At 42.2% G+C, this 17,928-nt stretch overlaps 2 protein-coding genes across 3 annotated transcripts; both read left to right on the forward strand.

The window, feature by feature from the left end:
- Positions 1-76: 76 nt before the first annotated feature.
- Positions 77-9,413, forward strand: slc25a16 (solute carrier family 25 member 16). Of its 2 annotated transcripts, none has more exons than XM_069144673.1 (10): positions 77-400; positions 834-984; positions 2,165-2,257; positions 2,359-2,492; positions 2,670-2,733; positions 3,446-3,567; positions 3,668-3,734; positions 3,859-4,021; positions 4,151-4,219; positions 6,015-9,413. In XM_069144673.1, the coding sequence occupies exons 2-10, from the start codon at positions 888-890 to the stop codon at positions 6,169-6,171; spliced, it is 966 nt and encodes a 321-aa protein (XP_069000774.1). In that variant the 5' UTR covers positions 77-400; positions 834-887; the 3' UTR covers positions 6,172-9,413. The 2 variants fall into 2 exon arrangements, with proteins under 2 accessions (XP_069000774.1, XP_069000775.1); XM_069144674.1 differs by having other exon boundaries at positions 77-391.
- Positions 9,414-10,167: 754 nt separating this feature from the next.
- On the forward strand, positions 10,168-16,907 carry alox5a (arachidonate 5-lipoxygenase a). The gene is made up of 14 exons (XM_069144675.1): positions 10,168-10,356; positions 11,236-11,434; positions 11,542-11,623; positions 11,710-11,832; positions 12,487-12,593; positions 12,693-12,865; positions 13,002-13,148; positions 13,247-13,450; positions 13,518-13,604; positions 13,694-13,872; positions 14,029-14,150; positions 14,536-14,636; positions 14,946-15,116; positions 15,331-16,907. Exons 1-14 carry the CDS (start codon positions 10,207-10,209, stop codon positions 15,508-15,510), a joined length of 2,025 nt encoding a protein of 674 aa, XP_069000776.1. The 5' UTR covers positions 10,168-10,206; the 3' UTR covers positions 15,511-16,907.
- Positions 16,908-17,928: the final 1,021 nt, after the last annotated feature.

Below are 17,928 nucleotides of genomic sequence, written 5' to 3' on the forward strand. Positions count from 1 at the left end.
GCACACATACCCCCGCCCCTCTCTTTTCACCCTTGAACGTCAAAATCCTGCGTCATTATCATGCGACACGATTTCTGGCACAGTCGTCTGCGGGCGAAGGACACGGTCGTGGTTACCTCCTCTGAGTGCCTCAGGTTGATTCATAGCTGCGCTTTTGAAATCACACGATTTGGACTCGAAACGTTAATCGACGAACTTCTGGGCGCGGTAACAGCCGGTGGATTTTCATAACGCGACATCTTGGACCGCTGGGGGGGGGGGAAATATCTCAGCTGGGGATGAGGAAAACGAGAGAAGGTGTTTGACTCGGCGAAGAAGAAGAAGAAGAAGAAACCCAATTTCTTGGAAGAGGTTTAATCCGAAAGGGACCGCCACCTTTTCTGTTGCCCAGGTTTGTCCGGTGGGTGTCCGTGTTTAACAGTCAGCTGTCTGCTGAATGAAAACATTCCTATTTTCTTTGGTCACTCTTGGGATGACGGCACGCGTCCGCAGGGCTCGAGGGGGGGGTCAACGAATATCGTGATGAGTTTTAAATAATGTGAATCACACTGCTATGACCTTCATAGTATAGGAAGGTCAGAGTAGCGTCAGGGACCTGTAGGATCAATGCCAAGAAGCCTCGAAGCAGTTCAGGCAGCACAAGGTGGCCCAACACCTTTTTAAAAGCACTTTTTGTTGTTGTTGTTGTTGTTGTTTTTGTTTTTCTTCAATTTGTCACCTGTCTTTATGACCAACCGGACACCAAACTTCTTCAAGGAAATAAACTCGTCAGTTCGGTTCTCACGCAGAGATGTGTCTTTGTTTTTTCAAAATGTGTCCCGTGTTGTCTGCAGTGCTTTTGCTGAACCGTACAGCCCATGGATGTGGCAGACTCCTGAGCGGAGACGATGACATCGGAGGCTGCGGTCTCCACACCTTCCACCATGACCAGCACCCCGGCCAAGAGGGACGACTACTACTGGCTTCGCTCCTTTGCAGCTGGAGGTAAGATCTGACTCTTCAACTCACAAATCACTTTCAGATATGCGGTGATTTCCTCGGGTAGAATTTCACATCTGGACACGGGTTCAAGCCTCTGTGTCTGCGCAAGTATTTTATTTATTATTTTTACCATAAAAGCATATTCTGTTTTGCCTTTCTGTCTCCTACTTTCGTTTGTGAACCGGGAAGTGATGAAGCAAGTGAGGCTCCTTCATCAAATCCTTTTATTGCAGCTATAAAACTAAATTTCTCCTTACGGAAAGATTAGCAGAGCCTCAACCCACATGAAAACCATTCGGCAACAATAAGACATTTGTTAGCCAGCAACGATATAAATTTCTTCTGCAATCAAAGTTAGAATTCTCCCACATGGGGCAATAATTAATAACAGCTGACTCATGAAGAATAGAGTGACCTCATGTACTCCAACATCACTGTAAACATGTAATGCAGCACTGTTTTGATCAGAGAACAAATGCATCATCGTTTACATATTTTATCCCTGTACTCTTAACCTTAAAGCATTTGGCTCTATCTGTTGCACAATAGTACAAACTACATGTATGCCTGATTGAAATTTATGATCAGATCTACAAGATGAATGTAATCATAATTTGCACAAACAAGACACAAGCTGGATTTAAACCTGTTTTTGTTTTGAACAGTGTGTGTTTCCAACAGAAAAGTCAGTGATTTTTTTTTTTCTGTCACTTACATGTCACTTCTATGACGTAAATGACCAACACTCCTCTTACAATTCAAAATTGGCGCGATCTCTGAGTGACGAGCTCGTTTTATTGTCCGCCTCACCCAAGACGTGTGAAAACTGATAAAGCAATTACCTCAGCGGTGTCAAGTCGTGTCGAATGAACAGACCTCCCACCGGCACCTCGGAGAGGCTGCCGGGTCTTGAACAAGAAGTGCAGCTGCTCAAACCGGTGACATCTCATGGTTCACCAGCAGTCACATGCCTCAGTTTTGGCCCCTCAGGGACCAATCTTAAAATCTGAGGTTGGCATTGTTTTGATACACCTCTTTCATTGGCGGGTTCACTCAAATACATTTTTTTTTTTTTTTTTTTTTTTTTTTTTTTTTAACCATTATTATCATTCAGCTGCATCAGCATGAAGTTGCGCATTTAGTCGTAAATGTGTCGATGCCGTGTCTCTCTGTTTATGTTTAGGTGTCGCAGGATGCTGCGCCAAGAGTACCATCGCCCCCCTGGACAGGGTCAAGATTCTTCTTCAAGCTCAGAGCCCTCATTACAAACATCTGGGTAAAACATCAGCAGCCAAACATGAAAAAGCCATTAAGTGTTTTCTTTTTTTCCCACACATCTGTATCACAGAAGTGAAACTTCTGAACTGTTCTTCGCAGGAGTGTTTTCGACTCTCACGGCAGTGCCAAAGAAAGAAGGCATCCTTGGCTTGTACAAGGGGAACGGGGCGATGATGGTCAGGATATTTCCTTATGGCGCCATCCAGTTCATGGCCTTTGACAAATATAAAGCGGTATGTACTTAATTGTGGGATAACACTCTCAAAGGGCAATCCAATATGCTTTTATGTTACCATGTTCGTTTGCTATAAAGACATTTGTTTTGGTTTTATTTGGCTGTGCATTGTTTTTTTTATTGGTAAAACTGTCGAGCGTCCTCCCTGCTGATGTTGACTCTATTCCCCTCACAGCTGCTCAGTAAACAGATTGGAATCTCGGGACACATCCACCGCCTCATGGCAGGATCGATGGCAGGTGGTGATAAGACTGATCAGCCTGATCAGAGTCTACTGGAATAGATATTGTGCCTCTAACTTTTTGTTTTTTTGCGCAAGATTGTCAATCATTGTTATTCGTTTAATCGTAGAAGTACAAACTTTCTCATAATCTGCATCGTCACTATAAAATAAGTGAAAACACTTTATTAATCCAACACCAGGAAAGTCAGTCGTTACGGCAGTTTAAGGATAGAAAGTGCAGTTAGAAAAAGATTAATACAAATACAATAGAATAGAATATAACATAAAAAACTATTTATGCACACACACTAAATACATGTATACACAGGATGTTTTTACATTATAAATAGATATTATTTCACTGAAAGGATGTAAAGTATATTTTATACTGTACAGGATATTGCACAATTGTGATATGGGGAATTTAATGTATGAATATATACAAAATATAACATATAAAGAGACTAATATACATTTATCAAGAGATATAGAATACAACATGATCTATATATAATATTGTATGTAGAGTATGCAGTATGCACACGCAAACACAAATAAAATGTAAGTATATGTTTGTCGTGGTTTATTATTGTGTGTCATTAAATGTTAAATGGAGACATTGAGGTGGTCAGACGGTCAATATAAACACAACAGGAGACACAGTTGAAAGTCCGTCTCAGTGAACTCGGCTGTCCTTTCTAATGTTGTCCCACATCGTGTGTTTGCAGGGATGTCTGCGGTGATATGCACCTACCCTCTGGATGTAATCCGAGCCAGGCTGGCCTTCCAGGTGACCGGGTATCATCGCTACACTGGAATCGCCAACGCTTTCCACACCATCTACCTAAAGGTGATCAGCCTCTCAAACAAACATCAACACTTTAGACTAGTATTGAAATACATTAGAATCAGCTGCTCAGTTTGTGTCGGTTTTTCTTATTTTTGTCAAGGAAGGGGGCATCTCGGGCTTCTACAGGGGACTGACGCCGACACTTATTGGAATGGCCCCTTATGCAGGTGATGATTGGGATTATTTTGTATAGATTCAAGATAGCATACAATCATGTCCTCCTTCACATATGCAAGCAGAGTTGTTTGTGTTGCATCAGTTTGACTCCGACTCCCGACTGTCTTCTTCCAGGTCTCTCATTCTTCACCTTCGGCACGCTGAAGAGCCTTGGCTTGAAGCATTTCCCAGAGATGCTGGGACGCCCCTCCTCAGACAACCCCGACGTCCTCATCCTGAAAACCCACGTCAACCTGCTCTGCGGCGGCATCGCTGGTGCCATCGCTCAGACTGTGTCGTAAGTGCAGATTTTGAGATCTGGACTCCCAAAGTGGCCGGTTGATTTACGATGCCAGGCTCAGTTTTGATATCGATTACGCCGATGTTGTCGGTGGTCGATGTGTCACGTGGTGTGTCTTCCCTATAGGTACCCCTTGGATGTGGCTCGGAGAAGGATGCAGTTGGGCTCTGTGCTTCCTGACTCGGACAAATGTGTGTAAGTATCGCCAGGGTTCCTGCTCTCCATATTCTGTTACACCAGCATGTAGTGCGCTACATTACACCCGCGTGAGAGTGCATCGTACTCTTTTAACATAATTATGACTGACCGCGGTACAAATATTTCCACTCGCCCTGAGCGCCCCACAACACACACAAATACCACAAATAACTGGAAGTAAAGTCACTGGAACTACAAATTAGCATTTCCCAGTATGCCTTCTTCCTCTGCGATGTTTGAGAACAAAGTAATCAAAGCAAATAGGGAAGTAGAAATAATATTTATTTAATAAAAAAAAATAAAAATGAAGTTTTGGACATTTCAATAAAGACAAATTAAGATACATGAAATAAGCTATGACAGTACAATGAGTGCACAAGATGAGAAGTTTACATATATATATATATATATATATATAATGTATATGAGGGTCACTGCAAAGATGTTGAACGGTTACTTAGAAGACTGAGAGTTGTTTGTTTGATGAAGAGTTTATCATGAGATGTCTGACAGTCTGAAAAACACTGACTCAGTCAGCTGGGGTTTCATACATCACATATCTCGGGATTCAGTCCTATCAACTTATGGGATGGAGTTTTCCATATCATCGAGCTGCAGGCGAGCTGCGGAGGAGTGCAGAAAGAGGCGAGGACTATTTGCATAGTCATTGATCTGTGCATACTGAATGAGGACAAAGGTGTAGAGTTACATCCAAGTTTGAGGTATTAGGGGATTTAGTTTCATGGAAAACCTTCAAAATATGTAATTTTGAGTTTTGAAGGGTTTAATTAATGCCAGCTGGGGAGTGTTACTGCAAGAAGGGCCAAAAAAGGAAACAACAAAACAAAATAGTTGCTTTAGTGTTTTGTTTTCATGTGGTCTGCTTGATTTGTCTTTTTTGGTGTACTGTGTAATACTGAGAGTAACATAAACAGCTCGGAGCTAATGAACCTCATCATTTAATTAGTAACAAGTTAAGAGCTCATCTAGCGACATAATTAATTGGTAAGTCTTTAAGTGTGTCTGTAATTGGTCGAGTTGAGAACGAACTTGCTCACAGAAGCCTCGGGGAAGTTGTTATGCACTCAAAATGAGGCCCATAATGAATGATGCATTGTTTCCTTCTTGCGCTGCACGGGTAGAGACGTTGACGGTGAAACCCTTTCTTGAAATGGTTGGTTCCTCATTTGTGGGTTTTTTTTTTTAAGCACAGTTTGATAAACTGAGTACTTCAAACTGGGGAGAAATTCCAGAGTTCTGACGAGTCGTTTTTTTTTCTTTAGATAAAAATGTTAAAGCCCTAAACTTTAAATGGCAAAGGAGACGCTGAGCTATGAAGCTGCAGCAACGTACTGCTCGTACCTGTAGAGGTTCAGTAATACCAGTTCAAGAACTGCTCATTGTTTCGGCATTATGTGCTTTCCCCGGAGATTTCAGCTATTTTTAAGAGTCCCAGTCAATACATTAGAGCTGAGGATGGGTGTCTGTGTGATTATGGCTGCTGTCCATCAAATACATTTAGTACAGCAGACAGCAGCGACGAAGGGAGTTGAGTTATTGTTCTTCCTGTAATGGCAAAAGAAACAAACTACAAGTTGTCCTGTAAAAAGATACACGACTTGAAAACGTAATTATCACCTTGACAGGTAATAGGAAACACGAAACAGAGCTCAAGACATAACATGACCACATTCAGAGACAAGACGACGACGTGAAAACAAGAATATAAACTGTAGTTTGGTTCCTTTATTCTTAAAAGTGTTTAATTTGTTTTGGTCTTGCACCTGAACAGGTCACTGATGAAGACCCTGAGGTACGTGCATCAGAAGTTCGGGATCAAGAAGGGATTGTACCGAGGCCTTTCTCTCAACTACGTCCGCTGCGTCCCCTCCCAGGCCGTGGCCTTCACCACCTACGAGTTCATGAAACAGGTCCTCCACCTGAACTAGTCGCTCTGAGTCATTAAGCAGAGTGAGCTCAGTGTTTCCTATCATAGAAGTGACTCAAGTCTCGCTCATTACGTCTTAACCTCTTCGGTGTGGGAACTACTTCTCCTTGCGTTCACTGAAGGCACCATGGGAGTCAGTTAATGCTGAAAAAGGAATTTGGATATCGGACAGTGAGCCACTTCACGTCTGTCCTAATTCCTACTTCCTGCTTCTGTGACTCACCGCCTCTTCAGAGATTTTATTTTATTCAAACACAAGACGTGGTTCAAATTTGAGCAACTCTTTCGTTGATGTCTCCATGGATAATTAAGCGGCACCTCTGGTCTGGTTAAGTTGATTGGATGGCTCGGGGCAATGATATGCTTTTTAACAAAGATGCAGTAGAAACTGCCTCTTTTCTTTCTAATTCATCACCTGACAAAGAGATTTCAAGATGTTAAAAATGATCAAATTAGCTCATTATATTTCTATCAGTTTGTTTGTTTTTTACAGCTTATATTTAGATATATTTATTACGATATCAGCACTTCAGTTCTGCAGCTACACATCTTTTTTTTTTTTTTTTTTTACCAACTTGGTGAAATAATTAGGTTTTATTGAGAGGTGGCTGGAGTTGTAAAATCATGTAGAGTTTTGTGTATTCAAGGCGTTGTGTGTCTTTAATTTTACGTTGCGGTAACACTTCGGAAAAGTCACAAATGCATGCGCCTTTGCCTTTTGTTTCTCGACACAATTCAATATATTTTCTCAGTTCACCTGTTGTGAAGATACAGTGACGTGTGTGGCTCATGACTTTACTGCCAGATCTTTGATGGAGCCGGATACTGTTTACATGTTGGTTAATGTGCACTTAGATGTGTAGGCTGTCGCTTTGATCATACGGAATTGCATACGTGGTTTCTCTGCTGTGAAAACAGAGATGTTTTGAGATTCATAAGACATTGGGATTTTCACGTAATATGGATGCAGGTCTGACGTGTCTGCAGGGACACGTTTGCCGGAGGAAACTCGGGAGCAATTTTCACTTCATGACTAGCGTTTACATCATTATATTTATTGATTTAACGACCTGTTGCCACTGGGTGGCAGCATTGGTATGATATAGTTGTGTTTACCATCATAGCTGGACACGGCTTTCATACAAATTTCATACATCTCTTATCAAATACATGTCAGAATAGGGTCTTTATGCATTTCTTTTTTTCCATTTTGCTTCACTAAAGTAGGATGTCTGATCTGATAGAGCCTTTATGTCTGCAGTGTTTCTGACCCAGTTCAGGAAAAATGTTTGACTACTCACAGGAGCCTCTGCGTGGCTGTTTGCATTAATTGTCCCCAGACTGTTGATCATTAATTAGTGTATGAAGATGTAATTTACTCACTTCCATCGAGGGCCTTCAAGACACCACCAGTGTTTGTGTGAAGCTCCTCAGTTTGTTAAACAAGTATCTTTTTTTTTTTTTAGCCTCTTGCCTTCTTCTGCATTCACCGCAGTGATTAATGGCTTTTACTACCATTTCTCCACACGCTTCAGTTGATGCCTCAGCTTTAACATAACTGTATGTAAGTGGGGGAAACTGCAAAGAGCAGAAGTCCTAAAACAGGTGTTGCCAACCTTCTGGGCTTGTGACTGTTTTAAAAGCAACCATGTCTGCCCGTGACTACTTCTCCCCCGACAAACTTCTCCTATTGCCTCATTTGAAATCATTGCCAGTGGTCTGAAGAGAGAAACGACGCAATGTTTCGCAAAAATTAGTCAACAGGTAAAACGCGCGAAGAAAATGTATGCAGAAAACAGTTTAAAAAAAAAGAGAAAAAAATAGGATTATTGTTGTTATTTTCTATCCTTTTAAAGAGTAATTTAACGCCAAATCCGCAGAGGTCACAAAGGGTTAAAATGCATCTTGTGAATTTATAAACGGGCCGTGTTGAAGCTGAAGTCGGGGCTAATCTGAGTCGCGGATCTCCACCACGCTGTCTGGCTGCACCCATAAATCATTGAGCTGTTGGGAAAATAACATTCTGGTTTATTTGTGGTATATCCGGTCTAAACTCCAGCAACACATACAGTATGTTCATGTACTGTAATGTAGGACCAATGTGTTTCGGCTCGTGGCCAACATTAAAAACAAATGTGTTTCAAATTGAGGGCTTGTAGGTGAAGGTGTGCCAGAACCCCCCCCCCCCCCCCCCCCTTTCCCGTTGTCTTTCCACAGCGTTTATTGTTCTTTTAAAGGAGTCACAAACCCAGAATACAGCGATGGTGTCCTTGTGAAATTATGTCAGAGGGCAAATTGTCTTGGTGGAATAATTGCTGGCATGAAGATGTTTAAATCCCTGCTAAATATATTTAAAAAAAAAAAGAACCAAGCAGGCCTGCCTCATTGCACGATTCAAATCTTTGCAAAAAGTTTGACATTGTCAGCGTGTAGGTTGTTGCTTCCTGATATGACGGGAACTTTAAAAAAAACAATAGCACACAGGTAGCAGAAAAGGGGGACAGCTTTGCCTGAAATAGTCGACCAGTCGCAGGTTTATACCACCACTGTGCAGCCTCTGAGTCAGACCGGGTCGTTCTTTGTCGTGGCCGCTCACGTTGATGATGTGACCAGTTGGAGGGGTCCAGACCCCTAGGTTTGGAACCACTGCTGTAGAAAATTAAAACAAGCCACAGACTACTGAGCAGCTCTTCCTGCAGAGGACGTGAGGCACCGCCTCGATGCCTCGCGTGTAAGCAAAAGTCGAAAAACATATCATTCACTCAAATCACTCTTAAAAGCACAAGTAAATAAGACCTTCATGTAGCTCTCAGTTTCCTTACTTTGAAGAGAGGTTCCAGCTGTGCCCACCCCCCGGGGCTGAAGAGTGGTGACAAGTGGCAGCTGTAAAACGTAGTTTTTCAGGAAACTTATCTTCTTTTTGTGCTGCAACACATTCATCCACTGTTCTGCTGTTCGGTTTCAGTATCTTTCACTGTTACTGCTGATTTTTTTTTTTTGTCTCCTGTCTGTCCTTCCGGATCAGCTCGCTGCAACACGCATACGATTATTCAGATATTTATATGTAAATGGTCATGATTGAGGTTATGTTAGATGTCACTGTTTTAAGAATGAACAATGAAAATGCCTTTTTTTGTTTTTTTTGTCAGTTTAATTTTCTCTCATCATACCTGTTCAGTTTCACCTGCTGTGCTTTTGTATAAGCAGTGTCTGAATTACATTACATACCGTCTTCAAAAAACAGCACCCTTGCCTGCTTTGCTTTATTTTGCCTTTCATTTGGAGTACGTGAAATGGTCGGATTTCTTAATATCACACTGGTAACACCGTTCTTTAACCCCGTGAGAAGGAGCAGAAGCTCATCAGAGAAAGACATGTTTTTTGACAAGCAGTTATTTCCATTTTTTACTTTCCCACAGAGATATCGCTGCTAATATCGATGTCACGGTTTCATATGGAAAACCACGGTGGGTCTCATGCATTTGCATTTATTTCACAGAAACTGGAATACACTATCCGTTGTTTGATGTCGCAGGGTAATTTGACTGGTAAATGTGACGTGAAAACAGCCAACATCTGCTCACATTTAATTTCCACATCATCAGTTAAATACAAGCCAAATTAAAACACTTTTATTCTCTGTTTTTGTCTGTAATTTAAGTTTTTTTCTTTTTATTCTGCTGTGCTAAAACCTCTCATTATTATGTTTATTTTATATCACCTTTCTGGAGTAAGACACTTCCTCCTGCACAACACAAATCAACTCTGATAAGCCATCGAGGAAGGACGGCTGTATTATATCCTTCACTCATTTACATTTTAAAGGGTGGAGACCACTCACATCACTGAAAGGCCCCAATTTTCCCTGAATGCACCTCCCTCTTTACATGTTGTCTTGGTGTTTGTGCAAGACACCGAGAAGTGAGAAGTCTGCATCAGTAAGAGAAGAGCTTTTCTGCAGATTTCTTCACCTTCAGTGGGGGGGGGGGGGCGTTTGGACGTGCTTTTGGAGTCCTCTTCGTCCTGTGTGATCGCCATGCCGTCGTACACGGTGACTGTTGCCACAGGGTGCCAGTGGTTCGCAGGGACGGACGACTACATCTACGTTACCCTGGTGGGCACGGAGCGATGCAGTGAGAGGACACTGCTGGACAAAGCTCTGTACAATGACTTTGAGAGGGGGGCGGTGAGTGATGCGAGGGTCACCCTGTGACCGATGGTTTCATTATTTATCTTCTGGAGAATTATGAGCATAAACAACTGCAGGGAATCACTGGGTGCAGAAGAGGAAGAAGTTGTTGCAGGGGTGTGACTACAGATTAGTAAACGTGAACAAAATGAACGAACACAAATCTGTCCACTTGAGAAATTTTAAGTGCAACTTAATGTTTACTGCTATGAACATGAAGCATCTTTTAACGGGAAATATTAACAGGTTCTAAAAGTGAACAAGTTCGCTTTTTGCATTTTTTTACACAGAAATGCATAAAGTGGACGTCTTTCTCCAACATCACTAAAACTTCTTCTTCACTCATTAACCTGCTGCTGTCATCTTATTCCTCAGAGAGCAGGTGTAGAGACAGATACACTGCTACACCTTCTCTTTAGATGATGAGATATTCAGTAAGTCCAATTTATTTCTACGGTGTCTTTCTGGATCAGATGTCACAAAGTGTTTCACAATACAAGAGAGACACAAAATATATGAATAGAATCGAGATAATAATAAGATTAATGGAAAATTACAAAAATATTGAGCTGCAGGTGAGACAAGGTATCAAAGTATAATTTAGCATCAACTTTTGAATTATTCTTAAAAAAAACAAACATTTTTGACAGTAAAATTCAGGTGATTTCTTTAATTTCCCAATTCAAACCTGAAATTTAAGTTCAGTTCATTGACCTAAATAACTGCATTGCTTGCAGATCAAACACTTTTGCCTGTATTGTGATATTTTCCACCAAAAAACAAAAAAAAATAATAACACACAAAGGATTCTGTAAATGGCTGTAAATGAATATATTTCCAGCACACAGCTTTTACAGTCTGCTGACTATACTGCAGGTGGACTCCTACGACGTGAGGGTTGGGGAGGACCTGGGTGACATCGTGCTGGTGAAGATCGAGAAGAATAAATACTGGGTGCAGGATGACTGGTACTGCAGGTACATCACAGTCAAGACTCCATCTGGAGAATACCTGGAGTTCCCCTGTTTCCGCTGGCTGGTGGATAACAAGGAAGTGGTGCTGCGGGATGGGCGAGGTAGCCATCGGTCCATTTGTTTGTTTGACTAACAAACCACCTGCCTGATATTTTTCTGTCTGCATAAGTGAACGAGCTCTGCTCCATCTCCCCCCTCTGTCTCGTAGCACATCTGCCTCAGGATGATAAGACCGGCCTGGTCAAGCAGCACAGACTAAAAGAGCTCGACAGCAGGAGGAAAAGCTTCAGGCAGGTTCATTCTGCACGTGCACGTGTGGTATTGTGTGTCACAGAAGGCCGAGGCTGCTCTCTGATAACTCTGCTGCCCTTTATAGATGGAAGGAGTGGCAGCCAGGCTTTCCTATGAGCATAGATGCCAACAGACACAACGAGCTGCCCCGGGACATCCAGTTTGACAGTGAGAAGGGAGTGGACTTCGTACTGAACTACAGTAAAGCGTACGTGCTTCGACTAACAGACACCTGTGGTAAAAAAAAAAAAAAAAAAAAAAAGTGAACAGGTCGTGACAACAGCTGATGGGTTTGAGGGCGGGGGCAGAGGGAGTCAGTGGAGCTTTAACCTCGCGGGTGTTTTTCCAATGCAAAGCTTTTAATAGTCAGTTGTTGAGCTGAGGTCCTATAGCATGCTCCTGTTCTCTGTACTCAGGATCACCTGGGGAAAAAAAACAGAGGCATCATTGTGTGTTTATCACCGGGGACATTTGCATTGTGCTTTCATGCAAACATGCAGGCTTTCACATGGACAAAATAGCACAAAACGGATCCCTTATACAACTGACTGCGTCGTGCAGATGTTCAAATTCAAAAGGAGAACGAGTCAGGCGACTATAGGGAGCTTCAGAAGTGTCAGAAATGATGCATTTTATTGGTTAGAGGTCAATACATTTGTTGTAATGCTGCAGAAAATCATCATAAAGTACAAAACACGATTTTCTTTTTTAGAATTTGTTTTATGTTCAGGGTTTAATTTATATGTGGCTCAGAAAGCAATCAGATTTCACTTTCTTTTTCTTTTTGATGTGGATATGGTGAAAAAAATACAACCATGATGGTGATTTTAAAATGATGATGATGATGATGATGGTTTTTCAGAATAGAGAACCTGTGTATCAACCAGTTCATGCACATGTTCCAGTCCTCCTGGAGTGACTTCGCAGACTTCGAGAAAATCTTTGTGAGAATCAAAAACACAATCTCAGGTCAGCTTCACACGTTATGTTGTATGTTATGTTATTTGTTACGTTGTTATATTATATTATATCACATTGTAGCACATTATACTGTTTTTTTTTTTCCAGAGTATGTGATGCAACACTGGAAAGAGGACTTCATGTTTGGATATCAATTTCTGAACGGCTGCAATCCGGTGTTGATCCAAAAGTGCACCAAACTTCCTGACAAGTTTCCCGTCACTCATGAGATGGTGTCCGTTAGCCTGGAGAGGGAGCTGACTCTGGAGCAGGAGATAGAGGTAGACCTGGTTCTGTCTGTTGACGGTCAGCTTAATTATTGACAGGGATGAGTTTCGACAGCAGTCGTATCTCTCTCGCTCTTTCTCTCCGAGTTCTTCCACCGATGTACAATGTAACCCAGTGCTGTGGCTCCAGGCAGGTAACATCTACATAGTAGACTACGAGGTGTTAGACGGCATCACTGCGAACTGCACAGACCCGTGCACACTGCAGTACCTGGCAGCTCCGATCTGTCTGCTGTACAAGAACGAACGGAAGAAAATCATGCCGATAGCCATACAGGTACAGCGATGTTGTGTCACACCATTATTCTACGAATGAAACATTTCAGAGTAACTGACATGTGCTTCTCCCGTTTCCTCATCGTCTGTGTGTCTCAGCTTGACCAGACTCCAGGTAAAAACAACCCCATCTTCCTGCCCACTGACGAGCAGTATGACTGGCTGCTGGCTAAGATCTGGGTCCGCTCGGCAGACTTCCAGTACCACCAGAACATCACACACCTGCTGAGGACACACCTGATGACTGAGGTGTTTGCTGTCGCCATGTACAGGCAGCTTCCTGCAGTGCACCCGGTGTACAAGGTAAAACTCCGGATGATTAAGTGATAGATTGATTTACTGATCGACTGATTATTGTTTCTTCTCCAAGCTGCTCATCCCACACATTCGCTATACCATCGCTATCAACACCAAGGCTCGGGAGCAGCTCATCTGTGAGTGTGGCATCTTCGACAAGGTGAGTTTGTGGATGCGTGAAAGCAGCGTGGAAAACGTAATGCATTCACTAGTGATAAGTGATATGATATCTTCTCCATCCTCATCAAGGCAAACGCAACAGGTGGAGGCGGTCACGTCCAGCTGATTCAGAAGGCCGTCAAGTCTCTGACCTACAGGTCTCTGTGCTTCCCTGATATGATCAAGAGCCGCGGTGTGGACGACCAGGAGGAGCTGCCCACCTACTTCTACAGGGATGACGGCTACAAGGTGTGGGAGGCGACCAAGAGGTCAGGAAGGACTCTTTTTTTTTTAAAGATGGCACTCTTGAATCGTTTTTTTTTTTTTTTTTCCCCTTGTGTGCGAGAGAGTGACGAAGGAGGAGAAGTTTGCAGCATTTTTGGATTCCTCTGTACGTGATAACTGTCCCGTTTTCTCTGCGGCAGTTTTGTGTCTGACGTGGTGTGCATCTACTACACCAGCGATGAGATGGTGCAAGGAGACGAGGAGATCCAGGCCTTCACTAAAGACGTGTGCAGCTTCGGCATGCAGGACTTCGATCACTGCGGTGGGTGCACACAATACAAGACGTCTCATTGTATGATTGTTCTTTCAGCAGTGCAGCAAACCAATCCGTACAGCTTCTTTTTTCAAGAAGAGAAGAAGCGTCTTCCCCCTCAACATGACATTAGTCAAAGAAATACTGGGGAAGATAGGGAACAGGCAGCATTATATATTCACATCTGTTCTGTTCTGTTCTGGAAGAATAGTTTGAGGTTGAGAAAAGGAAGCTACTGGGATCTGATGGTGTAACATCTGACCTGCATTTCACAACCGCCACCTGTCCGAGGGTGTTGCACAAGGTTCTTTGTAACACTTGCAAAAGAAAAATGTTGTTTTGCAAAGATTTAAGCTCACTTTGTCAACTTCCATGTGCTACAATCTGTTCACAGAGTTTCCCAAGTCCCTGAAGTCACGTGAGGAGCTGACAGAGTTCTTGACTGTCGCTGTGTTTACGGCTTCAGCCCAGCATGCAGCTGTCAACTTCGGACAGGTGAGTAAAAGATTTTAAAGCCTGACATTCAATGTTTTTTTTATTTTTTAAGATCAATTTGCAGTAAAGTAGAATTACAACCTCACGGTTGTATGACTCCACTAACCAGTCAAGTTGCGGTTTACATCCAGTCTGTCCAGACTAATATATGTAGAGAAGACTGAAGGAATCCTGACAATAAATAACGCTTCAAATGTGGATGTTGCTGAAAAAAAAAAAAGAAAAAAAAGAAGCAAATTGAAAAAAGTGGATTCTCTTGAGTCCTTGAGTAAATGTTCTGCATGCACATACCTCGTGTATGTTGTTCAGTATGACTGGTGTTCCTGGATCCCCAACGCTCCGTCGACCATGCGGAAGCCCCCGCCCAACCAGAAGGGCTTGGCAAACGTGAACCTGATCATCGAGAGCCTCCCCGATCGCGGGCGCTCCAGCTGGCACCTGGGGGCTGTCTGGGCCCTCAGCCAGTACCAGGAGAACGAGGTATGGAAACGGCCCTCCCTGTCCAAACACACAGGCAATCACTGCACGTCTCAGCGCAGACTGTTTTCAGGAGCAGCCAAAACAATCATGAGCTTGATACAAACTATAAATTTCTATTTTCCCAGGAGGCTTCGCTCTACTACTTCGGCATGTGCTTGTGCTCCTTGCCGTGTGCCTGTGAGGTGAACGACTTGTGTTGTTTCTCTCCCTGCAGCTCTACCTGGGCATGTATCCCGATGAGCACTTCATAGAGAAGCCGGTGAAGGCGGCCATGGAGAAGTTCAGGAAGCAGCTGGCAGAGATAAACAGCTCCATCAAGAGGAGGAACGAGGGAAAGAAGCTGCCATACTACAACATGTCCCCCGACCAAATCCCAAACAGTGTTGCCGTTTGAGGAATAAAAAGCGCTTCTTCAGGGCAGAGGATCATGGCTATTTAATATTCTGCAGTTCAACTGATGTTATTGGGATGTCCAAATGTGGTGTTGGAAAACTCCTCATCACCCCCGAGTGTGTTATTGTGATACTTCAGGATACGTCCTCTGCGATGTATATATCGTGTTGTTGTCGTGTACGACAACAACGTGGTGTTTCTTTGTTTTAAGTATTTGAAAGCTATAGTGCATAATTAAATATATACTAGAAATGGTCTGCTCTAATGTTAGCAAATTTCCCAATTTTTGCCTCCCATTCTCACACACACACACACACACACACACTAGTGGAGACAGAGCTGCTACGCACTGTGCTTGACTGTCATCGGGAGCAACATGGGGTTCAGTGTCTCACCCAAAGATACTTCAGAGTGTGGACTAGAGGAGGTGGGTATTGAACCCGCTGTACCATCTGAGCCACAGCCACACATTTTAATTCACGACACACGATTTCGAAATGAAGCAGTGAAAAAGTGTTAAAAGTAACTTAATTTTTATTTGGTTGTTCTTTTTAATTCTACATATTTTGTTCAAACATGGGAAATTAACTGAAAACACATCAATATTTCTTTTAAAAACTTAAAAGTACTGTTACCAAATTCTTTACAGTTACTATTTCAAAGTAAATTCACAGACAAACTCGTGGAATGATATCATAAGACGGGGGAACAGTCATATATGTTCAAGTCCAGTCAGTAGTAAACAAACGTAGCTTTATGCAAGTTACACTCTTCCCAGACGTGATCAGATTTGAGTGACAGGGCAAAGACAGACGGAAAAATCTAGACTTCAGCCAAAAAGACTAAAGCTTAGAAAGTTACTTCATCTCAGCCGATGTCCCACTCAATAGGATTGTGAAAAGACCAAATCACTTCATGGTGACGGACACTAAGAAAGTAAGAAGGACAAAGCTGTGCTCAGAGAAGAAGCATCCTGAAGTGGCCTCAATCTTCATCAGAACGTCTGTGTCAGACTTCATAAAAGGAGCCAGCTCCTATGAGTAGAAAAGAAAAAAAACACCAAAAGTCCATCTTTAATCTTCTATCTCAAGGAAACTGAGAAACTGTCCGTCGATTCAAAGTTGTTTTCATGTTCAAATCTGATGCTGTGGTTAATCTGCATAATTAAAACAAAATTAAACAAGCAATTTAAAAAGTGAGGAAAAAAAGAGCAGATGTTCACATTAAGGTTGAGTTACAACTCTAATATCTAAACGACAAACTAGGTGCAAAACAGAGAGCTGAAGTGATTTTCTCGTGTTTATGCCTGGGAAAAAAAAACAGTGTAAGTTGCATAAAATTACCGATGAAAGTTCTTTTTTTTTCTTTTCCTTTTTTTTTTTTTTTAAATGAACAAACTGTACTGCTTTTCTGTTAAAAATAAATACAACACAAATAAAGAAACTCATTTTATATCCAGAGGACTGCCTGGACATGAAACACCAGTACATAACTGTAGAATAGAATAACAACAAAAGGGTAATTGCACTTTTTATCTGTCTAATTGCACTGAGCCTCCCAGGTTTTGAAGTTTCAGAGAAGCTTCTCGTCACTAGTTCTTATTCCAGCTCGACTCACAACTCCCTCGGCTCATTTTGGGTGTTAAACTTATAATAGACTCCAGATCTCAAGTCACCACGGGGCATGTACATAAATACAGTATGAATTCTTGCAAAAACACAAAGCGCTGATTTGATTTATTGCTGCTGCTGAGCAGTAATCGTCATGTGTGTTATTGGACCATCGTTGTTCACAGACAGATAACTGGTATCAAAGTTGTTGTTTTATCGAGTTTTTTTTTTTTTTTTTTTTTTTTTTTTTTAAATGTGTGTGTTGCTGGAATGGCTGTGAGGCTCAACATGAGCCCGGCATGTCTGTGCTCCCACATAAACAAAAGCACTTACAATGACTGTAAGCCCAAAAAAAACAAACACATCGCCAAGAGAAATCAGCTGCTGCCCGTCTCAGTCTGCACCTGCAGCTTCGCACCAGCGGGGGGCGATCCACTCAGACACAATGAGCCATACTGTATCCGTCACAGGATGTATGGACAAATAAATGATCTGACTTTTGATGAATGTAATGACCCACAGTGACGTAAAAATCATCCCGAACGCTTGAATTAATGCAGGAAAAGTGTGGAGAAAAAAAAAACTCGCCTTATTTGAGCCACATGCAACCAGTTGTGAAGAGAAACATTGTCTTATGATTAAGATACTAAAATAGACGTCCTCCTCCACCATGTGAGAGAGTCTGGCAAAAATAAACTAGACACCCCCACTAGACAATTCTGCTTTTCTGAAGTCTCTGTGAGGCTTTATACCACACCCCAACACCAGAACTCGCACCTCGGCCTCTTTTGCTGAAAAGTGTGAAGAAA

The sequence above is a fragment of the Embiotoca jacksoni genome, unplaced genomic scaffold (assembly GCF_022577435.1).
Source record: "Embiotoca jacksoni isolate LCO1_2020_lvr unplaced genomic scaffold, fEmbJac1.0.p SCAF_12, whole genome shotgun sequence".
NCBI lineage: Eukaryota > Metazoa > Chordata > Actinopteri > Embiotocidae > Embiotoca > Embiotoca jacksoni.